Here is a 27,498-nt window from a genome sequence, read left to right on the forward strand (position 1 = left end):
CATTGCTTTCAGTTCTCAATAAGAATTTCTATTTTTATTTGCATCTCAATTTAAGACTAAACGCTTATTCCTGTTATGATATCTCCTCTGTCACTGCCAATGTTTTCCAAATACAATCCTTCAGGGCTGAAAGTTTATTCACTGCTAAATGCACATTTTTAACAAACTATCAGTACTCAAAGAGAACTGAATTAAAACAAAATAGCAAGTTATTGTGAGATAGTGCAGTGTTATAGTTTAGAAGGACATACACAGTAAATGGTAGGGCACTGAGGACTACAGAGGAACAAAGAGATCTGGGAGTTCAAATACATAATTCCCTGAAAGTGGCGTCACAGGTAGACAGGGTTTTAAAGAAGGCTTTTGGCATCCTGGCATTCATAAATCAAAGTATTGAGTGTAGGAGTTGGGATGTTATGGGGAGGTTGTATAAGACATCGGTGAGGCCAAATTTGGAGTATTGTGTGCAGTTCTGGTCACCTAACTATAGGAAGGATATCAGTAAGGTTGAAAGAGTGCAGAGAAGATTTACTAGGATGTTACCGGGTCTTCAGGAGTTGAGTTACAGGGAAAGATTGAACAGGTTAGGACTTTATTCCTTGGAGCGTAGAAGAATGAGGGGAGATTTGATAGAGGTTTACAAAATTATGAGGGGCATAGACAGAGTAAATGTGAATAGGCTCTTTCCACTTAGATTAGGAGAGATAAATACGAGAGGACATGGCTTTAGGGTGAAAGGGGAAAGGTTTAGGGGGAACATTAGGGGGAACTTCTTCACTCAGAGAGTGGTGGGAATGTGGAACGAGCTGCCATCTGACATGGTAAATGCGGGCTAACTCTTAAGTTTCAAGAATAAATTGGATAGCTACATGGATGGGAGAGGTCTGGAGGGTTATGGACTGGATGCAGGTCAATGGAACTAGTGGAATGTTTCGGCACAGACTAGAAGGGCCGGATGGCCTGTTTTCTGTGCTGTAGTGTTCTATGGTTCAAATATAATCCTATTTATTTAGTGATACAGCGAGGAGTAGGCCCTACTGGCCCTTCAAGCCACGTTGCTCCAGCAAAACGACCCCTTATTAACCCGAACCTAATCACAGGATAATTAACAATGACCAATTAATTTACCCTCTTTGGACTGTGGGAGTAAACCAAAGCACCTGGGGAAAGCCCATGCATTCCATGGGGCGGATGTACAGAGAATTCTTACAAATGGCACTAGAATTGAACTTTGAACTCTGAACTCTGGAGCACCCTGAGCTGTAACAGCGTCGCGCTAACTGCCATACTACCGTGGGGCCATCTTTTATTGTTACCTCTCACCACTACCCATGAAAACCTATCCCATGTGTGATTATCCCCCAGCTTTAACATTCTTGATCCTATTGTCTGCTCTAATAATTTTCCTGCACCCAGTTATATTAAAGAGCCCTCTGACCATGTTTGTTTCTGAATTTTTATAGCTTAGTCACCGTCCTAACTTTCTGCAAAGACATTAATAGGCTTATTCTGTATTTTAGTCATTTTTTATTGATTTCCAGAATGTCTTAAGGTAGCCTTTCATTGAAAGTCAATCTAATTCTAACTGGTACCAAATGGAGTCCTTGCCATCCATTTAATTTTGGTAACAGGAATAAAAATGGTGTATTTCAATCATGAATGGGCTTCTTAGTTTGCACTTGAGGGTCACAGCTGAAAGCTGATTCATTTCTTCTACCATCCTGATAATATGATTTACATGTAACAGGCTCAGTCAAAGACTCTGAAGGATTTGTCTGTGCTTGGATATTTTCACGAATAAACCCTATTTATTAAAAGCCAGATTTTTGTTGAAGATTCTATAGTCTCTGTCCCTAGGTACCAAACAATTCTGCAGACAGGATTTGAGTTTCCTTTGAGGGACAGGATTCTTAGTATCGTTTTCTCTTTCACATCTCACTTGATAAGCTGTGAGGTTCACTTTCACAGTTAGTTTTGTGCTGTAAATATTGGGTTTAGAATTGAATAAATGAGGTGTGATGAGGAAGAGGAACTAAAATGACTAACGTCAATTAATGGCCTGTAATTTTAGGCTTTCCACCTTAGTAAGTGGAAAGGAGGGGAGTGCACCTTCATAAACCAGTGATCAAGGCAAACCCAAGAACTCCAGATTCAAATTTGGTTTTGCATTATGCAAATCTGTCAATGATTTCTGAATGGCAGCTGATCTAGAAAACGACAATCAGCTTTAACAGTCATGCATTGGGACGATTCCAAGAGGCGGGTGTAAGCTGGTATCAGCGTTTATGTTTAGAATTAGTGTTAGCAGGTAACATATGATGAGAAAGAACAAACTAGAAAAGAGAGCAAAAAAATTGAAATTGCATTAGTTTTTTTAAATTGACTCTGGATGCATATTTTGCAGTTAAACAGATAATAGCAAGAGAATGACTCAGATTAATAAAATTGCCTTGGAGGTCTAATATTTAAGGAAAGGAACGTGAAATTTCAGCAAGGCAAGAGCTCTGATGCCATCATGGATGGATGAATGAAGATGTGAAGAGATTGGAGAAATAATTGGCATTTACATTTTCTGGATATTGTCAACTTAAAAACAGCATGGGTTCTAAAAGTAGTGTAGGTGGTCTCCTAGTTTGTTGTGCAGCCAAAATTGGCAGTGATTATTCTGCATCTGCTGTTTAATAATGATAAGTTACCTACATTAATCATGTATAAGGAAGCATCCAAGATTCGGTTAAGGGAAGAAAAAATTAAGAACACACAATGCAATCAATGAAATGGAATTGCACCCTGTTGATTCCAGTCCCCAGTCCTCAGTCCTCCACCTTTCCCAGTCCGTAACTCCCAGCAATATTGTGCTATTTCTTGGGCCAACAATTTAGGAAAATCTTCCAGATTTCTTACCGATTCTCTACGAGAACTGAGGAAGCAAGAGAAAAATGGGGCTGGAGATGAATCAGCATACTTCACAACTAACTGGTAATTTACACCTTGTATTTCAGAATGATCTCATCCATCAATACCATGCCTTGTTTTCTGTTAAAATCATGTTACAACTTCATACATATTATAGAGAAGCCAAAGATAGGATATGATAGAACTCAAAAATTGAGATAAAGGGACTACACTGGTTTTGAATCAAAATAATGACCACTTAGAAATCTATCTAGAAATATCCAAATATTTAAGTAACTACATACAAGACAACACAGTGGGGTAGCAAATAGGGCCCCAACTCATGGCTACAGTGACCTGAGTTAATTCCTGACATCTGGTGCTGACTGCGTGGAGTTTGCATGTTCTCTCTTCGACTTTGTCAGTTTTTCCCAGATGTTCTCCTTTCCGTCCATGTCCCCAAATGTTAATTGGCCACTGTAAATTGCCTGAGTAATCTGGGGGGGGGGGGAATTGATGCAAATGTTGGGGAATAAAATTAGATTAGTGTAAAAATGTTGCTTCATGACCAGAATGAACTAGATGGGCTGAAGGACCTGTTTCTGTAGTGTGTATGACTTTAAGAAGAAATTGAAATTAATTACGTCCAACATCAGAATACTTTAGAGGGATAAAGGAGGACAGACCAGCATAAGAGCTGGGTGATAAATTAAGCTTCAATTAGTAGAAAATGAAATTCAACTCAATATTTTAGTTTTCTGAGAACACCTCAAGTAAGAACCATTATTTAAATGTGAAGACAACGGGTGAAAGTATGTAGATTCAGTTTAAATTAATGGTAAAAAGCTAGAATTTGAAGGTAAAGAAACCAAAGGTATAATTAATAATGTGGTTTAATATTTATGATTAGAAAAGTGTACAAATTTGTAGGTAATGTGGGATAAATAATTATGAAGCTCTAACATTTGTACTAAACTCTAGGTTTCTATCATTGTCAGGCTACTTACACTGGTGAGTTCAAGTCAGCAGTTTCTAAAGATTAGATTCAGAACAGCCTTCAGTAATACCTGTGTGTCAACAACCAAACATTAAAATATCTGAAGGGAACAAGAACTATTTCAATTATAGTTGTGCAAATGAGGAATCTTGGTCCTTGCTATGCAATGTCATGAATTTGTTCTCTGTATGACTAATGTAGACTGTACTTAAACACTACAGATAACACTTTTGTTTGAAGGAGTCTACAGTGCACTTGTCAGCCAGAATATTTCTAATGCTTCTAGCTTCAGAAATTAAACATGAGGCAACTTAAGTCACATGGTTGACGTGTGACCTTTCAATTTATCTTCCATGTATAGCAAGGGAATTTTTGTTCAATATTTGCAGTCTCTCTTATGATTAGTCTGCTCCTGTTTCAGATGGTGTCCTGGTTTGTATTGATTTTGTTCTATTTAGGGCTACCTATATTTCCCAGGGAACCACTTGGTTAAAATGGTTCATATCCAAGCCATAAAGGTACAGAAAACAGCCAAGTTAAAAGATCAATCTAAGCTGAGTTGCAATTCAACAGCTGGTGCAAGAGACATTAGTGCCAAATTTACCACCGCCAGGTAGATCAGCTCTTTTCTAATTAAACTAGATTATGTGTATGTTCACTACACTGAAGTCACAGTGAAAACGACAGCATCATTAACACAGGTCTGCCCCTCAACATACTTGGGTGATAACTGAACTCTGAGGGAAAGTACATACAAGTAAATTATACGGAGAACAAAAAGTAAAATAGGATAATTTAATGCTAAAAACGAAGGGTGAAATTTTATTTCTACGGTGATGGGAGAACATGGCAAACAGATGAATGCTTTTGAGTATAAAGTGAATGTTATAGAACTGGACACCTAAAATGGAAAATTATAAAAAAAACCTGTAAAGTACGTTAGCGATCTGGACTAATAGTGTTTTGATCAATAGCATTATGACAGTGCCCTGCGTTGGAAGCCTTTTTGCATCGCCACCGCTGGAATAGACAAAAAGATGGAATTTTAAAAATCCAGTTATATTTTGTTAATACATAAATTGCATAAATAAAATGTATTTCTTACGAAGACTGGAAGAAACTTGGCAACAGAACTTTCTGCACCATATGCAGACTGACATCACCTCAACAACCCAAAGGATCTGCCAAACCAGAGTGCAGCTTGATGAAAAATACAAGCCTTGACCAACTGCTCTTTAAAGCCCTTTGTTACCTAATTACACAGGGCTACACATCAGTAGTGCTGGCGAGGACTTGCACGTATTACTGGCAAAAATAGCAGGAGTGGAAAAAAAGACATTGGTAAACTAGCCAGAACCAAAACTTCATGTCATGTGAGATTAAGATAAATTGGAATTCAAAAGCAGAACTTATTTTAGACAAGATAGAAAATTCCCAGCACAAACCCCTGAACAGATGCTAACACGAGAGCTTCATTTGTTTAGGATGTATGATATGAAGGAAGTTGCTCCTCTTGAAGTATTTTTTATAATATTAGAGATTGATGTGAAGGCCACTCTCTCTAAAGGTTTTGATTCCACTCTGAGGCTGGAAGAATTTATTTTTGACTGGTAAAACAGTTAATGGTTCACCTGCCTAGTTACCGATATTTTTTTTGTTAGTTTTGTTTGTCTGAAATAAATTTTAAAAATGATGACATTTGAGTAGTTCCAACCTCATGTCATTTTTTTAAAGATAAAGAGCTGAATCCTTTAAAGATACTCTTCAGATCTTGTCAGCCTTTTCTCTAACATTGCGGGGAGCGATAGCACCACTTGAGAGAATCTTCATCAGCAAGTCTTCTTCACATGAAGAAATGACAGCGAATAAAAAAATACTATTATTAGTAAAGGAGTAAGGCTGAGATCAAAAGAGAGACTTCAAAGACTGTCTGGCAGTTCCTCACCCACAGTAGCAAACATCAAGTCTTATATTTAGAGCAGAACTTTCTCGGACCATACCATTTCGCCATCTATGGTAGCGTTATTGTGAAGAAATCGAATTTCCACAGAACACATGCTGTTGGGATAATGGCTGTCAGCCTGGTCCAGTGGGTACCATTGTGCTGATGCGATGTCGATCACTGCATTCTTCCAACCTTGACAAGATTTGAAAGCTTGTACAGATTAATTGAGTTTTTTAAAAAAGATATTGCCGTTTTGTGATCAGTATCCTACAAAATGTTGACTCCAGCCGTTGTGTCTGTTGGTGTTTTCTGGGCTTTCTTTGGCTTTGGCAATCAAATGGGTTAAGATCAATCCCTTTAAAAGTGAAGAGTTTTTTTTTCCCAGGGCCAAATTTTCATGTGTTTATGGCAAACAGCGCATCATTGGAAAAAAAAAAAGAAAAAAAAATGTTACCATACCTTAACAGCCAGAAAGAGCAGGACCAGTAAAGGAAGTAATGCTAGATAGTCATGCAGGGAAACCTTTCTCAGTGTTACCGAGTGAAAGTCACTTCATCTCACAAAGTGGCTGAAATGCCCACATCACATTGGTCGATTCGTTCCTATTTTGTGTTTTTCAAAATCCAAATATTCCCCCAACTGTGGAGGCGATGACGACCCCCAACACCACACAGCATATAATGATCATAATCTTCTTCTGTAGCCCCCAAATCCAAGCAGCATGACAGGAAGAAGAGGAGAAAGTGTTAGTTCAGGGATTTTATTTACAGTTAAATAACTCGGGGTCTTTACAGAATGGAAGACGAGCAGTTCCAACACAGATTATGTCCTTCCCTTTACATTAGTAATTTTCCTTTATTGATATCTACTTCTCTAAATGTTACAATCCCCTTATTTTAAAATATCCTTAAAATTTTAGACTCACCTTAGAATACAAGGTGCTCATACCTGTATCACAAACCTCTCTCATACCACAGAGCTTGATATAAATACGACATCACACATTCCACCATCACTCCAAGTACATCAGATGAAAAGCCATTCTCACACTAGCCAACTGCTCATATTAAGTGCAAACATCAAAAAAAATTTTCACTTCATATTTTAATTCCCCTCATAAACAAGATCCTGACATTAAAAACCCACTCGTGGCACTTACCATAGTCAAGTAATGGAAACATTAGGGCTAATGATTTTAGCCCTAATGTAAAATATTTACAAATTGTAATTAGTTTAGTTAATTAGTTTCTGACTGGAGTCTTAGCCAGCTAGTAATGCATTGACTAATCAGCTTGTTGTTGTCAATTTTGTGTCTACTGTAATTGAAAAGCATGTTAAAAGGAATTGGTTTTGTGAAATAAGGATAGGATTCATAACCCAATTTGTTTCATGTCTGAATTAATAATATGGTTTTATGAGATAATTCCTGATAGGAGTGTGAGTGAAAGAGTGCAAGTTTGTATGCCTAGATGTAAAGTACATGACTGCATGTAGGAACATTAATCACCTTCAACCTGATTCAGGCACTGTACAGCATTGCAACACACAATAGATTCATCTTTATGATTGCCTGTTCTATCTGTGAAGATTTGGACTCTAAAAGAGGCCCAATCTTCCTTCTATTTTAAGATGTCATGGAATCATCAGCTTCTCCAACATCTATCAAAGAAACTCAATAGTTTCCCACAGAGCAAGTCACTCTTCACCTCACCCAAAACTTGTGAATGAGCTATATAATTTTTAGTTGTTTTGCACTTTACAGAGCAGTCACACATCACACAGACATGCAAAAGAAATGGATAAACAGGAAGTGAGAAATGTAAGGAAGGTTCAAGAAGAGCAAAGTAGAATATAGCAATTTATAGGTCTTCTAGAAAATAACAGCACAATCAACAACTGTAATTTCACAGCTATATAATACTCTCTGGTAAAGCATTCCTTAACAGTAATGGAGAAAGGAAAGAGGATCCATGCTGTAACACAATGTTTTTTTTTCCATGGCAAAGGTTCTTTTTTAACCTTTGGGGAGAAATTGTTATGCTTTTATTGCATCGTGAACACATTTATGCTTTTCCTTGGAGGGCAGCCTCACTTTCTCTGTTATTTACTAGCACTCCAGTAGATGGTGTCACACTTGATAACCTACTTTGAGATCAATGATTTATTACATTTTTTCCATTTTACACTTGTCACTAATTAATTAAAATCAATTTTGTACACAACAGTATATATCAGTATACATAGTTCCAATTAGAAAAGTTGATAGTTTTTCATGTTCCCCTTAGTATGATGGAACTATAAACTATAATGTACAATAATTTTATTTTTGTTGTGAAATTAACTCTCTCTCAGCATCTGTGATAATTCAATGAATTAATATATTATCCTCTGCAATATTTAGCCACATACACAAGCCAAAGAGAGGCAGCACAATGAGTCTCAGGGTCCTGAATTAGCTGGGGAAAAGGTCTAATCACTACCCAGTCACTTCTGTTGGAGTCCATACGTTTACTCATGAATCAGGGATGTGGTACCAGACACTTACTTCTGCGTACATAAACGCAAATTACCACGCATGCAGGAGTCTAGTAAAGCACGATATTGGAAGGTGGTTGCCCTTCACTATATCGCAGTCCCTTTGGTGAGGGTTTATAACCCGGTGGAAAATAGCAGATCTCTTAGTCAGCATTGTAACTATTGCCAGACTTATTCTCATAACTGTTCCTATTCCACCAATATAAACATTGGAGTTCAGTGGAAAGCAGGAAACTGCAGGTGCATTTTGTGTTGAAGAGTTATTGATATGAAACAGGAGGACTACTTCTCTCTCCACAGACGTTATCTGTACCTCCAGCATTTGCTGGTTTTACTTTTGGATTTGTTAGCAGATTGAAAATCAAAATTCCTAAGAATGACAGTGGATATTAAGGCTAGTACACTGAGCAGTTAACATAGCTGAAATGTGCAGAAAGGAGAAGAGATTCACTTTTGGAGGAAGTTAGAAGACACACACTCTTTTAATGGAGTGGGGGATGTAGAGCTACAGGTGGTCGGATGTACAAATATTTAAATCTGGAATGTCCAAGTGAAAAACCTGTCAAACGAAACAGTTCAACAACTGAATGTGATGTTAGACCAAGCCACTGGTCAAACTGCATTCAGAACATGATCACCCAGTTTGGTCAGCAGTTATAACAACTTAGTGGATGGTGCAAAACAAAAATATGCAGGGAGTGAGACTAGAGAAAGTTTTATTTTCCTAACTCCATTAGACTCTGGGAGGACTGACAGATGAATTTTGATTATTTATTCAATGATTATATAAATCAATGAGTATTATTATATTCATTGACAAGTGTATTGGTGACTAGTAAATGGACAATAAGATAACTATCTGTAATAAGCAAAAGGTAGAATACTTTTTAATATAAAGACAGGTGGGTTTACATTTTTCAATTCTATAATTTTTCTCTGTTCCTGTTTGCAACTTCAGATATTTTAGTGTCTATTCTCATTCCTGCATCTGTACCTGAATATGTTCTTGCTCCTGTACATTTTCCTCTTCCTGTATCTGACTGTTTAATTATTTCACAGGATCATATTTTTTTCCTGCACTTGAATCTTTTTTTTATTGGATTTGCTGCCTTAATGGCCTGAATTTTCCTGAGAAGATGGTTAGAATTTCCAATTATATCAATTAGGAAATTTAGGATACGCAACAAACATGGAATATTGGAAAAAATGCCAGTGGGCTCAGTGGTTACTGTACAGCTTCTTTAAACGGCATCTTCCTGGCGACTACCTGCTTTGATCTCTGTGTCAGATAATAACCGTCTAATAGAGCCTCTAATTTTAGAGGGCCATGAATTGGTATATGTGGCATATCTGGAGATGTTTGCAATGGAGGATGTTCAACAATAGTAGGCCATACCTTCTAGGGAATGGAATGCTGCCCTTCCTCAGTGATGGTAACTATGCAGTTATGTTTTGTTTATCCTTCACTGTCAATATTCTGTTAAGTTCTATCCTGTTCTAAGGAGAAGCCCTTCACAGTGACAGGGTCTCATGTGATGCAATAGTGAAATCTGACAGGCTAGAGAAAGTCACACACACTAAACAACTGAAAGAAAAATCTGACAACAAAATAGAAGCTTTATCAGGCTGCCAAGAACTCTGAATGCTTCCAAATGTCTCTGATATTCAGGAGCATCCAAAACAATTTAACAATGAAACAACTACATATTGTAAAAATAAACTCTTAAAAATAAATTACTTAAAACACTTAAAATAATTAAAATATTAAAGCAAACTTAATTTATCGAAATTAACGTGATTATATTGCCTGTCTCTCACACAGAAATTCCTCTCTACTTTGGTGAAAAGGATAGCTGTTACTGGTGCAAGTTCAGCAGAAAGATTCTCCAGCACAAGTGCTTTTGACTTTGCAAGTTCATGGATCGTCATTTGATTCCATAAGGAATGGCCAGGAAACCAAAGGTGGAACCTTTCTCGCAAGTTGGAGACTTCCACAATTGCATGGGAATTCCCAAACATCCCAACACTTGGATGTCAGTAGTTTAGCATAAGAAATCTCAGCTAAAGTGACCTCAGAAGGTCTGAGTTCAAACTACAGTTTGAACTGATAAATAAATCAGCCCATAGGGCACATCGAAGAGTACCATTTATATGGACTTTCAGAAGCATTTCAGAATGAGGCCATCAGCTAAAAGAGGAGTTTGTGGACAATTAGCAGCTTAATATTGACTGGGTGGTAGCAAACAGATGTTAGAGTTAAGGGCACATGTTCAAATTGGCAAACCAGCACCGAGGATGCAACAATTCAATGTACTTGGATGACAGAATAGAAAACCAGATATTGAATTTGCCTGCCACAAAGACATGCAAAATTGAAAGCATTATGGAAGAGAATATTCAATTACAAAGAATTAATGGTTTAAGCAAAGCAGGACTGACAGGACTAGAACAGAAATACTGGAGATCCAAAGAGGATTAGATAAATCATTCAAACATCCTGCACAGGTACAGAAAATAACCAAGCAAATGGAATATTGCGTTTAATATCTATAGAAGTAAAATATAAAGAGATTGAGAAACCTTTCTAATAAATAGACACATCGTGGTTATACCATGCTCTAGGCACTCTGGGAGCTGTCTGCACACAAGACCTTGGGAAGGATATTTTGGCCTTGGAAATCAGAAAGCAAACTCGTTACAAAAATAACCAAATTCGGAAGCACAAACTGAATCCCATGGATTAAATTACAAAGAGAAATTACGCAAACGAAGGTTGTATTTTGTGTCACTTCATAGGTTAACGGGTTATCTGATACAAGTTTTCAAGATATTAAACAGAACATATACGAAGTAAAATAAAATATTCCCACTGATTTTGACATTTAGAATGAAATAGCACAGCTTAAAAATTGAATACAGGAATGCCCAGTGTACACATGTACAATAAATATTGGTAGAAGTTTGAATTACTATATTTAATTTTATTAACCAATTGGAATAAGGGTTCTTTTTACTCAATAGGCCCTTGGCATTGAGGATGACTTGTTTTACCCTCGTTCTGAGGTGGATGATGAGCCACATGAGGCATTGGCAGACTCTACCACATATTGAGCAGGAGCTGGCTGTTAGGGTGAGTGAGTAGGTAGCTTATGAGGTAATGAGTTCCTTCTGATGATTGTCCTCCTGATGTATGAACCTGTGGTTCTCAGTGCCATACTGAATGCTCCTTTTCTACAAGTCACGGTTAGGAATTGCTCGGGGTCACTGGGGATGTGGCTTCTTTTCCCCAAGGAGGTGCACATGTGAAATATCAGATCTTCAAGGTTCTCACTGAATGGCAGAGCAGGATCAGGGAACTAGTCCTCCATTCATCTTGTAAAGCTTGGTTGGCATTTGCAGAGACGGGTGAAAGTTTGAAAGGAGACAGAGACAAAGAGGGAAGAGAGGAAGAGTAATGGAAGAAAGCCAGAAAGGCAAGTCAGAGAAAGTCACAGAATGGGGATTAAGTGAGTGGGGAGTAATTGATCTAAAAAATCTGTTACAGCAGAACTGCACTTGGATCCATAGTGACCTGATAAATTGGCAAAATCATGGATCATAATCTGTTAAGGCGAGGTTTAATTTAATAATGTTTCTAAAATTTTAGCATTGAAATTAAATCAATATACGATATATAAAACAATGCAGCTTGAATCCTGATGTTGCTCTTCAGTTTATAGAGATGCCAAAGCAAACAAAGTCCGCACTGGAGAGTAGAAAGAACTCAAGCTGGAATAATGTCCTTGGTGGCTGCAAGCAGACCTTTCTGGACAATCCTAGGTGTTGACAAAATGAAATGGAAGTGTTCAGTAATGGTGAGCTGTTGTCTTTCCTTTTCACTTAAGCATTCATGGAACAAGAGGCCAGCCTTAGTTTCAGTCAGGATGATTCGATGGGATCATGCTGCTTTGGAGCATTAACTGAGAGACAGAGCCAAAGCAATGATGAAAACCAACAGTACCACAGCAATGCAAATTCCTATAAAGATCATTTTCTGTGGGAAGGCAAGAAAACAATTAGGTGAGACTTAGCATACAAAACATACAACACGAAACAAATGCAAGAACAAGTAAAACATTCAGAATGCGGTGCAGATTGCTGACTGATCACTGGGTATATTTTACATGCGGGAATAATCCATTACAAAATCACCACAGGAGGCCAAACATGTCCTCACATCTCTGTGGCATTAATTAGATAATGCTGGATGCCCAACTGAATTCAATATAAGACTGCGGCAGTACCTCTGATGGATAAATATCAGTGGGCACTTACAACACTGTGGTCCCTTCAAAGCAGCTCAGACATTTCTCCTGTAGACATCTTGAGACAAGTTTTCTCTCACCACGGACATACAAACTGCCACTGTAAAGTGCTTTATTGTCAAGTTATGAAAACCGCCTTTCAGTTTGAATGGACTTAGTGATCAGCTGCAAATGGGCATCGCACAAGATTTTACTGCTTTCTCGATCTGTTTCCCACAGATCAACGGCCAACACCAATGACTCAGCCAGACAATGCAAAGCTTTTGGCACAGCCAAAATAGCAAGACATGCAAGCTGTCCCCATTCTACTCTCTCCAGAGCAGCGAGGTGGCAATCAGGTTTTGCACTGAGCACATGATTCATCTCAAGGCTCAGCTTTTCTTAGATAGGTGCAGCAGTATCAACCCCAAAAGACACATCTTAACACACAGCAGCCAAACTCTGAGATAGCGTATGGAAGAGCATTGTTTAGCACTGAATTCAAGCAAGAATCATCAAAACTTGGAGTAACTTTTATTTAAAAGCTGAAGCTTCCTTGGGTATTGCAGATCAAGTGGATGCTTCCATCTCAGGTATTGTACACATCGACCAAACTCCTCAGACTGACCATCCTCAGTATTCAGCCTTTCTAGAAACAAAGGTGGGAAGGAATCTCCAAATGAAAAGCAAAATAATGAAGCCCCAGCATTGGGCTAACGTGGAAAGGAAAATTAAAATGCAGTAGTGTTTAAGCACCAAAGGTATATTGACATATAATGTAAACTCAATTCCCTTCCCACACAGTATCCTAGAACAGTAAACATTTGATCCACAACATTATCTGTTTCTCTTTTTGTAGACCCTGCCTGACCTGTTGAATGTTTCTTGCAATTTCTGTTTTTATCCTAGGGTATAGGTTTTGTAGGTGTGTGGACAATGATTGAAAGTGGGATGTCACCATATCACATGTTCTCATGATCACAAACTGGCATTATAGATTGTAGCATTACTTCAAAGGCTAGCACTCGTACAATTTACAGGCACCTTAATATCAGAAGGATTGCAATGGGAAATTTAGGCTATTAAAGTACTTATGCACTGATAATTAATGCATACATGTACAAATGGTCTATTTGCAAACTGTTTAGTAATCGCATCTGTCATTACCACGATGCTGTCTGGCTCTTCTATTATCATCCTGAGAAATCTGATAACGAGCTCAAGCAGCTATCCTTGTCTCCCAGAGGAAAAAGGGACTTGTAGTGATTAAGCAACTGCTAAATCCAGGTTTCTACCATCATTTTAGTTGTATAATTTTTTTTTACCATTCAGTTTTAATGAGGGCATATTTGTCATTGTTATTCAGATTTTTTGAGCATTTCTATTTGTAGAACATACAGTAGAAATAGTTTTACCCTAATTGAAAATCAATCTACCTCTTCCCTCCCACGCAAACCGTCATTTTTCTTCATCCATATGTCTATTTAAAAATCTCTTAAATTCAATTAAATTAAGGCGATTAGTAGGTTAATTGGATATTGTAAATTGTCCTGTGATTAGGTTAGTGCTAAATAGTTGGGTTGCTGGGTGGTGTGGCTCCCTGGGCTGGAAGAGCCTGTGTCACGCTGTATCTCCAAATAAGATAAATAAATGTCCCTAATGTATCTGCCTCCACCCTCTACCATCACCCCTGGCAGCACGTTCCACACACCAACCATTCTCTTAAAATAAAAGATCTCCGACATCCTCACTAAACTCTCCTCCAACCACCTTAAAGTTACGCTCCTTCATATTTTCACTTTTGTTTTTGCTTGTAGTTATATTTTAATCACAATTCACCTAATAATTTTAATCTCCTTCTTAAAAGCTTTATTGTTATGGTTTATTTTTCCCTGAGTAAATTTCAATTAAAAATTCTGAAATTTTCTATTTTTTCCATCAGCAGAATTTATATTTTTCAAATAAACAGCAGTCTTTTGAAATATGCCTTTCTGGCATTTGTAGCATTAACACATTAGCCACCATTCAATATTCTAACAAATATTTTATCCAATTATGATTAATATCTTCATTACTCTTTAAAAGAATTTCATAAAACAATTTTTTCCGTTTCTTGAGGTGTTAACAAAGGAGATTGACGAAGGCAGGGTGGTCGATATTGTCTGTGTGGACTTGGTAAGGTGTTTAACAAGGCCCTGCATGTTAGGGTGACACAGAAGTTTAAAGCACATAGGATCCAAGGTGAGGCGGCTAATTGGATCCAAAATTGCAACTGCCAAGAACGGAATTTGTCGATGGCTAAGTATTTAAAATCCTATCCCCATTCCCATTCTGATACGTTGGTCCATAGCCTCCTTTCTTGCCACGATGAGGCCACTCTCAGGGTGGAGGAGCAACACCTCATATTCCGTCTGGTTAGCCTCCAACCTCATGGCATGAACATCGATTTCTCCTTCCGGTGAAAACCTCCCTCCCCCTTTCCCCTTCTTCTATTCCCCACCCTGGCCTCTTACTTCTTCTACTCCCTTGCCTATCAGCTTCCTCGGTGCCCCTCCTTTCTTCCTTTTCTCCACTGGTCCACTCTCCTTTCCTATCAGATTCCTCCTTCCCCAAACCTTTACCTTTCCCACCTGCCTGGCTTCACCTATCAACTTCCAGCTTACCCTACTTCCCCTCCCCCTACCTTTTTATTCTGACGGTCTTCCCCGTTTCTTTCCAGTCCTGAGGAAGTGTCTCAGCCCAAAACATCAACTGCTTATTCACTTCCACTGATTCTGTCTGACCTGTTGAGTTCCTCCAGCATTTTGTGTGTGTTGCTTTGGACCCAAAATTAGCTTGGCGATAAGAGGCAGGGGATATTGTTGGAAGGATGTTTTTCAGAATGGAAATTTGCAATCAGTAATTTTTACCACAGAGATTGGTGCAGGGACTCTTTGTGATGTATAGTAACAAATTGTTTGTAAAAAGTAGAAAGAATGATCAGTAAGTTTGCAGAAGAACTGGTAATTGATGGTGCTGTGGACAGTGAGAAAGTTGCCTAAGGTTAATACAGCATAGAAATCAGATGGAGAGTTGGGCAGAGCTGATGGAATTTAATCACAAGTTTGAGGTGACACATTTTAATAAATATGATAAATGATTGGATATATAATTAATATTAATGAACAAAGAGCTAGAAGTCAGAAAGTGTCAACACAGGTCAATATGGTGATGAAGAAAGCACATGGCATGCTACCTACATTGATTGGTGCACAGAATATTAGAGTTTGGACATTATGTTGTAACTTTACAAAACAATAGCTAGACCACATTTTTTAGGTTTCCCTGAACATAAATTGAATCTTTAAGTAACACTATCTACCTTATCCATGCCTCTCATAACCGTATATTTCTATCACGTCATTCTGCCTCCTTTGCTGCAGTGGAGAACGGGTCTATCATCTCCTTTCTCCTCTTAACTAAAGTTGTTCAATCCAGGCAATGTCTTGGTGGATACCTTCTGTAGTTTCTCCAGTGCAATCACATTTTTCCTGCAGTGCAGTGATTAGAATTGCACACAATTCTTTAGCATTTATTTAGGTTTCAGCTCGATATCCAGCCAACAGGCATGTCACTTTGATCAATGTGCAGGCTTAACAGAGTCTTGCACATTGATCAATGTGATATCCTTGTTGGCTGGAGATTGGGTTGAAACCTAAAGAAATAGACATTTGGTCTACTTCTCACTCGTGTCAACAGAGCTTATTTTAATTTTAAATACACATATCTTAGATTGCTTACGTTATAAAGGTACTGCAATATTTGCAGTTAAACAGAGAGGACTCATTAGTCATCAATATATGCTACAGGTATATGGATTGTGTTGGAGTAGATGAGATCATGATAAATTACTGGTGTTCAGTCGATTGTACCAAAAAGTCAAGGGGAAACCTGAGATAGGCTAATATAGGAAGTTAAAGAATACAAAGAGATTGCATATCAAGGCACAAACTAGATGTGCATTTTTTTGTTATTACACTAAGAATCTTCCTTACATTAAACTATTACATTGGCCGAAAATGCTTGATACTATACAAGACAGGAAAGTGGAAAAATAAAACAGAATCTAGCTGCTGTGTGTGCTGACTTGTTGGGCAAATCACACTGGAGAGATTTTATTTCATTCAGTTCAGGTAAATTACAACAGAGTGGATATCACACTAGGTTTATTTATAGGAGACTGCATTGGTATTGATCTGACAAGGACATATTGAATTCTCCGCTGGGAGAGATCAGAGGCTTGAAATGCATATTATAAATAAATAATGTTGGACAAACTGTATCATCATACATCAGGTCATAACCCATTGATTTGTAATGGGGGTGTATTGCATATTAAGATCTATCATTTATTTGAATATTAAATAGATTAGAGTAGCACACACAAAATGCTGGAGGAACTCAGCAAGTCTGGCAGCAGCTGTGGAGGGGAATAAACAGTCGATGTTTCAGGCTGAGACATTTAATCAGGACTGGAAAGGAAGGGGGCAGAGGCCAGAGGAAGAAATTTTTGGTGGGCGGGGGGGAGGGAAAGGAGAACAAGCTGCCGGTGAAACCAGGTGAGGGGAAAGGTAGGTGTGGGGGAGAGGGGGGCAGTAAAGTAAGAAGCTGGGAAGTGATATTTGGAAGAAGTAAAGGGTTGAAAAAGAAGGAATCTGATAGTGGAGGACAGTGGACCATGGAAAAATGGGAAGGAAGAGGGGCACCAGAAGGAGGTGATGGGAAGGTGAGGAGAAGAAAGCGGGGAGAAGGGAACTAGAATGGGGAATGGAAAACAAGAGTGGGGGAGGGAGGTGAAATTACCGGGTTAGAGAAATTGACATTTATCCTACCCAGGTGGAATATGAGGTGTTGCTCTTCTGACTTGAGCGTCGTTGAGAAATTACCATTAACATGATGTACACATGATAAATGACCTTGAATCTTCAATCAATTCCTCTAAGGTCTGGTAGTTTCTCCCCCACCCCCTCCTTTTTCTCTGTTTATTCCCCTATACAGAAGCTGCCTGACTTGTTCAGTTCCTCCAGAACTTTGAGTGCGTTGCTCAAGATTTCCCGCATCTGCAGAATCTCTTGTAGTTTATATTACAGTAGGATAGTTTGCATTAAGGACATACAGTATATACAGGAATAAATAGCGTCGAGTTAAATACTGTTAATATTAGCAGAGTCTCAAGATAACTGGGAAAAGGAAAGTGAAGCTTGCTTCCCATCCCCCTCAGTTTTCCACCATGCCGTGAAATGATTATTAAGTCAGTGCATGCAAAGTTCAGCTCTGAAGTTCCACCAATCCTTCTGCAAATAGAGCTGGCACAATGTCTCGTTACATTAGCTTGCTAAGTGACAGACGGCATACTAAGTGACATTGGAGTATGAATGAATGGCTGGTTTTTGATCAGAGGTACAAATGAAAATGGTTTCTCAGAGGATCAAGTGAAAGATCCACAGAATACAGTAAGTGTAACACCATTACCAGAAGGGCATATACCTCTGTTAGGATTTCACACTGGAAGGCTCTGCTTTTCCTTTCATATCATTTTTAACTGATATGGGTAACAGGTCAGCTGATGTACACTGCGTTATCCACATCACGTACTAGTTATAACAAACTGTGCCTCAGTGTGTGTTATTGTGCTTCATTGTGAATAGATGGCCATATTCACAAAGGCAAGTTTTTAGCATCAACCAATTTTCCTATGTGCGGTTGAGATTTCGGTTCACATCCCTCACTTAGTTCTTAGTTGCGCCTTTACAGTATATAAAGATGTTCTGTGTTATTACATTGTGTAGCAAATTGCTTAACAGTAGTATCACCCGGGGCAAGCAATATTAATGAGGTGAAGAAAATGACTGGAAGACATAGTATAAATTATGGTCTGAACTACACGGTACAGAGATCCAATACACGTGGCACTGGATCAAAAGCTCATGTACTTGATCATTTTTTACCTGTGCGTCAGGAATTATCTTGTTTCTCATTTATAAATTTCCAATTCCACCTTTTAAACATGTGAAAAGTCTTGCAGCAACATAATACAACATATGTACTTCTGAACACCTGAAATTTCCCAAGGAAATGATACTGGGTACATTTCTGTGAAAGGTTCCCAGTCCTAAAGCCAATTATGTTGCATGAAGAGTAGGACCCGTATAACACTGGCCCTAAGGCCAGTAATGTTGTTTATAAAACAAGTGACTGCTATTACAGCATGGGACAGCATTGGTGGGAAGAATCTTGACCAGCTGATAAGTGACTACGATAGACAGCTGCACATGAGATGACTGTGGGATTGAGAAACACTTCCGTACTGTACATACAGCCTCTCGTGATGGAATGGGGGAAAACACAAAGAGGTCATCCATACACATGCAGCGCTAGTGACACACATTACTCACCCGTCGCGCTTTACTCTGGTACTTAACCGCCTTTTTCGTGTCAGACACTGCCCTCTCTACGTAGTCAACTGAGTGCTCAACGTTGTATTCAATCCTGTCTATCATCTCTCCCTGGGCATCGAGGAAAGAGCAGAAATGCATGAAAATAACACTGTGTATCAGGTGCCATCATCTCCAGTCACTTACCCGTCTGCTGGCACCCTGAGAATGAGCTGCTTTTTTTGTGTTGTCCTTTGCCTGTCCAATGTAATCTGTTGCAATGGCAACGTTCCTCTCAATACTGTTGACCACATCACCCTGAAAGAGAAGGAAAACGATTCACATTCCTGAAACGTGTTCTTATTCCAAGGAATTATGTCAAAAGCATGACCCTTTTCCTCAACTCCTCCTCCCATACCTGACAACAGTCTCTTCTAGGGGACCATGTGAAGTCTCAAAGAGGTTTCCCACTGGAGCCCTGCAGTGATTCATGCCTATGGCAAAGTGCCATTTCTTTTGCCTTGTGTGCCCACTAATGGCTTAACTGAATGGCAATACAGTAAAAAAATCATTGTCCTACAACAGAATAATGAGGCACTTATTCTCCCTGCTGTTTGCTCATCAGACCACATCAGAGGTGCAGAGGGAGTTAGCAGTCCTCGTGCGAGACTCCCAGAAGGTTAATTTACAGGTTGCGTCTGTGGCAAAGATAGCAAATAGAATGTTGGCATTTATTTCAAGGGGAATAGAATATAAAAAACAAGGATATAATGCTGAGCCTTTATAGGACACTAGACAGGCTGCACTTGGAGTATTGTCAACAGTTTTGGGCCCTATATCTCAGAATATGTTGTCATTGGAGAGAGTCCAGAGGAGGTTCATGAGGATGTTTCTAGGAATGAAGGGGTTAACACAAGAGGAATATTGGCAGCTTTGGGCTGTACTCACTGGAATTCAGAAGGAAGCGGGGGGATCTCATTGAAACCTACTGAATGTTGAAAAGATTAGTTAGGGTGGAGGTGGAGAGAATGTTTCCTATGGTGGGAATAACCAGAATTAGAGGGCACAACCTCAAAATTGAGGGGTAACCCTTTAGAACAGAGGTAAGCAGGAATTTTTTTTAGCCAGAGAGTGGTGAATCTGTAGAATGCTCTGCCACAGACTGCAGTGTAGGCCAAGTCCGTACGTATATCTAAGGTGGAAGTTGATCATTTCCCAATCGGTCAAGGCATCAAAGGATATGGCGAGAAGGCAGGTGTAAGGGGTTGAGTGGGATCTGGGATCAGACATGATGGGATGGCAGAGCAGACTCTAAGGGCAGAATGGCCTAATTCTGCCCCTATGTCTTAAGGTCTAATAACACCCACATGGAAATTTGTTGAAATCACCCAAGGTACTGTATAGATTTGGTTTCGAATGTTACAGATTATCTTTTTTGTTTCCTAATGAAGCTACACAGACTTTCATCTTTGCTGTTTTGGGCTTCTAAACTTGAATAAATTTCCTCTGGAAATTTTTCTGCAGATCACGGGCCTCTGTAAATATTTGTGTCTTGATGCCTTGACCGATCGGGAAATGATCAACTTCCACCTTAGATATACGTACGGACTTGGCCTACACAAAACAAGATCACAAAACAAAGGAGCAGAAGTAAGCCATTTGGCCCATCAAGTCTGCTCCGCCACTCCACCATGAGCTAAACTATTCTCCCATCTAGTTCCAATTTCCAGCTTTTTCCCTATATCCCTTGATACCCTGACTAATTAGATACCTATCAATCTCCTCCTTAAACACCCTCAATGATCGGGCCTCCACAGCTGTATGTGGCAACGAATTCCATAAATCCATGACCCTCTGGTTAAAAAAATTTCTCCTCATCTGTTTTAAATGGGTACCCTCTAATTCTAAGACTGTGGCCTCTTGTCCTGGGCTCACCCACCAAGGGAAACAGCCTTTCCATATCTACTCTGTCCAAGCCTTTCAACATTCAAAATGTTTCTATGAGATCCCCTCTCATTCTTCTATACTCTAATGAATACAGTCCAAGAGCCGACAAACGCTTCTCATATGCTAGCCCCTGCATTCCAGGAATCATCCTCGTAAATCTTCTCTGAACTCTCTCCAACATCAGAACCTCTCTTCTAAGATAGGGAGCCCAAAGCTGTACACAGTATTCCAAATGACGTTTCACTAGTGCCCCATAGAGCCTCATCAACACCTCCTTACTCTTATACACTATTCCTCTTGAAATGAATGCCAACATAGCATTCGCTTTCCTTACTGCCGATCCAACCTGGTGGTTAACCTTTAGGGTGTCCTGCATGAGGACCCCCAAGTCCCTTTGCGCTTCCGATTTTTGAATTTTCTCCCCATCTAAATAATAATCTGCCCAATTATTTCTTCTTCCAAAATGTACAACCGTACATTTCTCAACATTGTATCTCATCTGCCATTTCTTTGCCCACTCTCCTAAACTGACCAAGTCTCTCTGCAACCTTTCCGTTTCTTCAACACTTCATGCTGCTCCACCTATCTTGGTGTCATCTGCAAACTTAGCCACAAAACCATTTAATCCATAATCGAAATCATCGATATACATTGTAAAAAGAAGCAGCCCCAACACCGACCCCTGTGGAACACCACTAGTAACCGGCAACCAATCAGAATAGGATCCCTTTATTCCCACCCTTTGCTTTCTGCCTATCAGCCAATGCTCCACCCATTCCAATATCGTTCCTGTAATTCCATGGGCTCTCATAGAACCATTGAACATTACAGCACAGAAACAGGCCATTTGGCCCTTCTTGGCTGAGCCGAACCGTTTTTCTGCCTCGTCCCACTGACCTCCACCTGGACCATATCCCTCCATACACCTCGCATCCATGTACCTGTCCAAGTTTTTCTTAAATGTTAAAAGTGAGCCCGCATTTACCACTTCATCTGGCAGCTCATTCCACACTCCCACCACTCTCTGTGTGAAGAAGCCCCCCCCCCCCATGTTCCCTTTAAACTTCTCCCCCTTCACCCTTAACCCATGTCCTCTGGTTTTTTATTCTCCCCTAGCCTCAGTGGAAAAAGCCTGCTTGCATTCACTCTATCTATACCCATCATAATTTTATATACCTCTATCAAATCTCCCCTCATTCTTCTACGCTCCAGGGAATAAAGTCCTAACCTATTCAACCTTTCTCTGTAACTCAGTTTCTCAAGTCCCGGCAACATCCTTGTAAATCTTCTCTGCACTCTTTCAACATCTTACTAAGCAGCTTCTTATGCGGCACCTTATCGAAGGCCTTTTGAAAATCCAAATACACAACATCCACAGCCTCTCCCTTATCAATCTTATTTGAGATTACCTCAAAAAATTCCAATAGGTTGGAGAGGCAGGATCTTCCCTTCATGAAACCATGCTGCCTTGGGCCTATCTTATCATGCACCTCGAGGTATTTCGTAACCTCGTCCTTGAGGATTGACTCAAATAACCTTCCAACTACCGATGTCAGAATAATAAGTCTGTAATTTTCTTTTTGCTGCCTCCCTCCTTTCTTAAACAGTGGAAATACATTTGCAACATTCCAGTCCTCCGGAAACATGCCAGAGTCTATTGATTCCTGGAAGATCATTTCCAATGCCTCCACAATCTCCAAAGCCACCTCCTTCAGAACCCGTGACACCTTTCTCTCCTTCCACAATTTTCTCAATTGCGGAGTCCATGAAAAAGAAGCAAAGAGTCTACCTATTCATTTTCCTTCTAATAGCTCAAACCCTCCATGAATTTTTACCCTGTCCACCAATCCCAAGGGCGTGCATGCTCCAAAATATTGATAGCTTTATCCAGCAACTCTGCTGCCAGGGTAGTGGATGCAGAGTACAGCTAGGCCGAGACACCAAACCATCTCGTAGTGCCACACCTGCACTTTGTCGGGTGCGTTACGACATTTAAACAACCCAAGGTCATGCGCATGGTTGGACGAACATGCAAACATGCAAGCTGCACTGTTACTGCATGCTACAGACACAGGAACACATTACCTGCCGGCCTCCACCATCCAGTCCAGGGCATCAGCAGCAGGAGAAAATAGAGGCTGTTACCGGCGTAGGAAGAACAGGCTCACAGTCAGAGCCTCGCAGTGAAAATGTGAATGAATGCAATAGAGATCTCTATTGCAGCACATATTACCACTTTCCTTTAGTCGATTTGAATTCAGCTTTTCATGAGTGGAAACTGCTGTTGGTCAAGATTTTGGAGAGCTGGGGGCAGTACGTGAGGGGAAGGAGCGGAGGAGGGTGGGGACTGAGAAGAGTTTGGAAGTGGTCATATGAAGTGATCAGTAAAAATAACCAGTGGGGGTCAGACAGTGGCGGGGTGAGGCCGCTTCGGCAGTGACCGAGGTTGGGTCAAGAAGCAAAGATTCTGCCAGGGAATCTGCCCTCGGCAAACATGATTCTGAGTCAGATATTACAGAGCCTCACCCTTTCTCCATCAAGGCCCCTCTTGAAGGATTGACAGATAAAAGGTGATAAAGGATGGTGTCTCAGAGACAAAGGGTTGCAAGGTCTTGGTGTGGGAAGAGCCTTGACTATGTTCAGGTCTAAATGCTCACTTTAAATAGCGGGACAGGATGCCCCTTTCTGTTGTCTTTATTTTAGGAGTCAGGGAGGTAACTGCACCACTTCTTTGAGGGATAGGTAGCAAGGTCATGATGGAAGAACCAATTACCTTCCCAGTTTTGAGTGGTGGATTGGTAGCTGTCTGCTTGGAGCACAGAATGCCTCTTGTTAACAATGCGACAAACTCTCTCTTCAGCGTGTGTAAATTCAAGCAGACCATGTGACCTCAAGACCTCATTGTGCTATCCACTATGCAACCGGGGCAGCAAGGTAGCCTAGTGACTGGCACAATGCTTTACAGTACCAGTGACCTGGGTTCAATTCCTGTCACAGCCCGTAAGGAGTTTGTACGTTCTCCCCATGACTGTGTGGGTTTCCTCCAGGTGCCTCCGTTTCCTCCCACAGTCCAAAGACGTACTGGTTGGTAGGTTAATTGGTCTTTGTAAATGAATTAGGCTGGAATGAAACCAGGGATTGCTTGGGGGCATGGTTTGAAGGACTGGTAGGCCCATTCTGTATTGCCACTTAGACATGGCATTGGCAACCCAGAGGGAATTAATGGTTACCAGAGAAACCAAAGAAGAATGTTTGGAGAATTCTGGAAACTAAACACAAGGTTGATAGGTTCCACATAACTTAGTGACAGTTAGGACTGAATTCTGCAGATTTTTGGAAATTAAGTGAATGGAGGGATGTGGGTTTGGGTACGAGAGTAGACAGTCATTATCCTAGTGGAGCAGATTCAAGTTAATATATAACCAATTCTTGCTTCTGTAATGCGATTAAACTGAGATTAACCTTTCTACTTAACTTCAGCAATGTTGACCATGAGAACATTAGTCACTGAGCAAAGGCATCAAAAACAGTGTAAAGCAATAATACTTCACATTCATACTTAAAAGTTCTTGTCCGATCAAAGATATTATGGTAGTTAAAATCATCAAGAAGATAGAATGAGAAAGTTCTACTTTAATTCACCACACTATTCCTGACCATGCTGGCCCTTTTCCCTGTGTAGATAACAGAGTCAAGGTGAGATGTTTCTCTGTTTAAATTGCATCTTACCTGGCTTTCCACCAGCATTGCCATGTCCATGAACATATCGTGCAGTTCGCGGATACAGTTCTCCAGTTTGATGATCTCATGATGTCGTGTTTCAATCTCATTAAGCGCCTGCTTTGTTATATTGGAATCCATGATGATCTACAGGGAGAGAAAATCATGCAGAACCAGCTGGTCATCCAGCCTTCATAGAACACTTTCGGGCATGGCCAGGTACATACAAATCCTAGGATTCACCAGTAGATGACTTAGAAGCAAAGACTGCAACATGATTAGGAAAAAATTACATTTACCTGGCTAGATTTTTACCATTCTATCAGGACTTGCACATATCGTCTCCCGTCTGCCTTGGCAGGGGGCATAGTATTTTTAAATCACTTAACATCAGTTTTTTGATTGTTTTAGCATGTTTACATTCCTGGAATTCAGTGAGTGAAATTCTCAATAAACCAACAGTCCTCATGAGGTGATTCTTTCTGCTTTACCAATGCATAAGACATCCTTAAGAATAATACATCTTTACCCCTTGTGAAGACTGCATCACCATTTACACACTTACATATGCTAGGTTTTCTTTAACTATCAGACATTCCAAGTATCACATTCCATCAAATGACAAAGTTCAAATCTTCAAAGTAAATTTTATTATCAAAATACATATACGTCACCATATACAACCCTGAGATTCATTATTTTTGTCAGCATACTCAACAAATCAATAGAATAATAACTATAACGGAATAATGAAAGACCACCCAACCAGCATGCAGAAGACAACAAACTGTGTAAATACAAAAAGAAGAAATAATAATAATATTCCATGGGAGTAGGATCGTTAAGATGGCACTACCAAATGCATGTGACAACTCACTGGTAGTTAAGAAGGCAGGAAATTCGACTAACATCATCAATAAAAACACCTTTTCTAAGGTAAATTATCACTGCAAACAGCAAGGGGGTGAGCGATGACGAGGGGATGAGCCAAGACAGTGCGTTGCAGAATTGATGCAGATGGAGTGAGCGGATCAGAGAGCAGAAGTTGGGGCAGAGGAGATTTGATCCCCATACAACTGGCCCAGGTGTGAGGTTCGATTGCTTCAGGTGCCAAACTGATTTGAAGAGCTTGAGAACACCTTCGAGCTGGGCAGCAAAATCTGGGCAAAGAGCCAGGCCCCAGCCCTTTTGCAGCAGCCGGGTCCTAGTGCAAGGCACAATCTGCCTTTCAAACATTTTAAACACTGGCCCAGATCGGAAGCGAGAGCTAATTTTGCTCGCTCCCTGCGATAGTCACTCTTCTTTCCATGGCAGTGAAGCTATGAAGACTGCCCCAGCTGCTGTGCTCCATGTCCGCTAATATGATGAACTGACAAGCGAGGCTTTGGGCCTACTCTGGGCTGCTCCGGAGTTCAGACCTGAGAACTCAATTTAACTCACAACGTTGTTGTTTGCTTCAATTGTTTGCATGATATGTTTTTTTTCTTTTTTTGCAGATTGGGTGTTAGTCTTTTTATTTTTTTCCTTTAAATGGGTTCTTTTGGGTTTCTTGCTTTGTGAGCGAACAAATCTCAAGGTTGTATAATTTATAAATTCTTTGATAATAAATGTACTTTGAATCTTTGAATCATGAATCTTAATAAATAAATATGCAATAAATATCAAGAACATGCAATAATGAATCCTTGAAAGTGGGTCCATTGGTTGTCGGAACATTTCAATGAAGGAGCAAATGGAACTGAGGGAAGTTATCCCCTTTGTTCAAGAGTCTGATGGTTGAGGGGTAGTAACTGTTCCTGAACTTAGTGGTGTGAGTCCCGAGGCCCCTATACCTTCTTCCTAATGGCAGCAGCACCAAGACAGTATGGCCTGGGTGGCTGATGATGGACGCTGCTTTCTTGCGACAGTGTTTCATATAGATGCGCTCAATGATTGGGAGGGCTTTACCTGTGAAGGAATTGATGAATCAAGCATACTCATTACAGGCAGTCTCATTATCTTAGTAACACTGTGGAAGCATAGGTCACCTTCTGTATCCTTGTAGCCCATTGAACAATTGCTTGTATTCTCAGGCTACATGAACTGTTGCTGCAGCAATTTGTGTCCGGTTCAGATAACAGTAGCCCCAAAGGACGTTAATGCTGAAAGATTCGGCAAAGGTAGGGAACTTCAATATCAAGAGGTCATGGTCTTTTTGTTAATAGCCGCTCCTCAGTGCTTGTGTGATGTAAATATTATTAACTACATAACAGCCCAAGTCAGACCATTGTCAAGGTGTAGCTGTGTATGGATACTGACTGGTTTGTTGTCTGTGGATCTGTGAATGGAACTTGGCACTCTGCAATCAACAGTAACCAAGTCCGCTTCTGATGGTGGGAAGACCTTTGATGAACCTTCAGGTAACTTCTTAGGGGAAATGTGGCAGATCAGTGATCTCGCTTGGTGTCCAGCAATTATGACCATATTTTTACACTAATAATAACACTAATTGGTCGAGATTTTCACCGTGATTCCCACTGATGTAACTTTTACAAAGCCTCATTAAGTCAAGGGTAGTCACTTTCACCTTGTTTCTAGGATTCAAGTTTTTAACTGTTTGAACTGAAGCTGCAATGAGACAAAAGTGGTGACAAATATCATACAAAACCTTCTATGATGACTACTTCCAGAAGTATGATGAATAAACCACTGCTTTTTAAATAATTTTTTTAATAAGATTTGTGCTTTTTAACAAACTTGTGTCTAGTTCATACTCATTGGCAG

At 39.9% G+C, this 27,498-nt stretch overlaps 1 protein-coding gene across 1 annotated transcript in view; it reads right to left on the bottom strand.

The window, feature by feature from the left end:
• Positions 1 to 12,071: 12,071 nt before the first annotated feature.
• LOC140187910 (syntaxin-1B-like) overlaps positions 12,072 to 27,498 on the bottom strand; it is a 202,026-nt gene continuing 186,599 nt past the window's right edge. Inside the window, exons 6-8 of the mRNA XM_072243763.1 lie at positions 24,745 to 24,882; positions 19,090 to 19,200; positions 12,072 to 12,405 (exon numbers count right to left, since the gene is read on the bottom strand). Coding sequence (XP_072099864.1) covers positions 12,328 to 12,405; positions 19,090 to 19,200; positions 24,745 to 24,882 — 327 coding nt within the window. The 3' untranslated portion in view covers positions 12,072 to 12,327. The remainder of the gene's footprint in view (positions 12,406 to 19,089; positions 19,201 to 24,744; positions 24,883 to 27,498) is intronic.

Source organism: Mobula birostris, chromosome 25 (genome assembly GCF_030028105.1).
Source record: "Mobula birostris isolate sMobBir1 chromosome 25, sMobBir1.hap1, whole genome shotgun sequence".
Lineage (NCBI taxonomy): Eukaryota > Metazoa > Chordata > Chondrichthyes > Myliobatiformes > Myliobatidae > Mobula > Mobula birostris.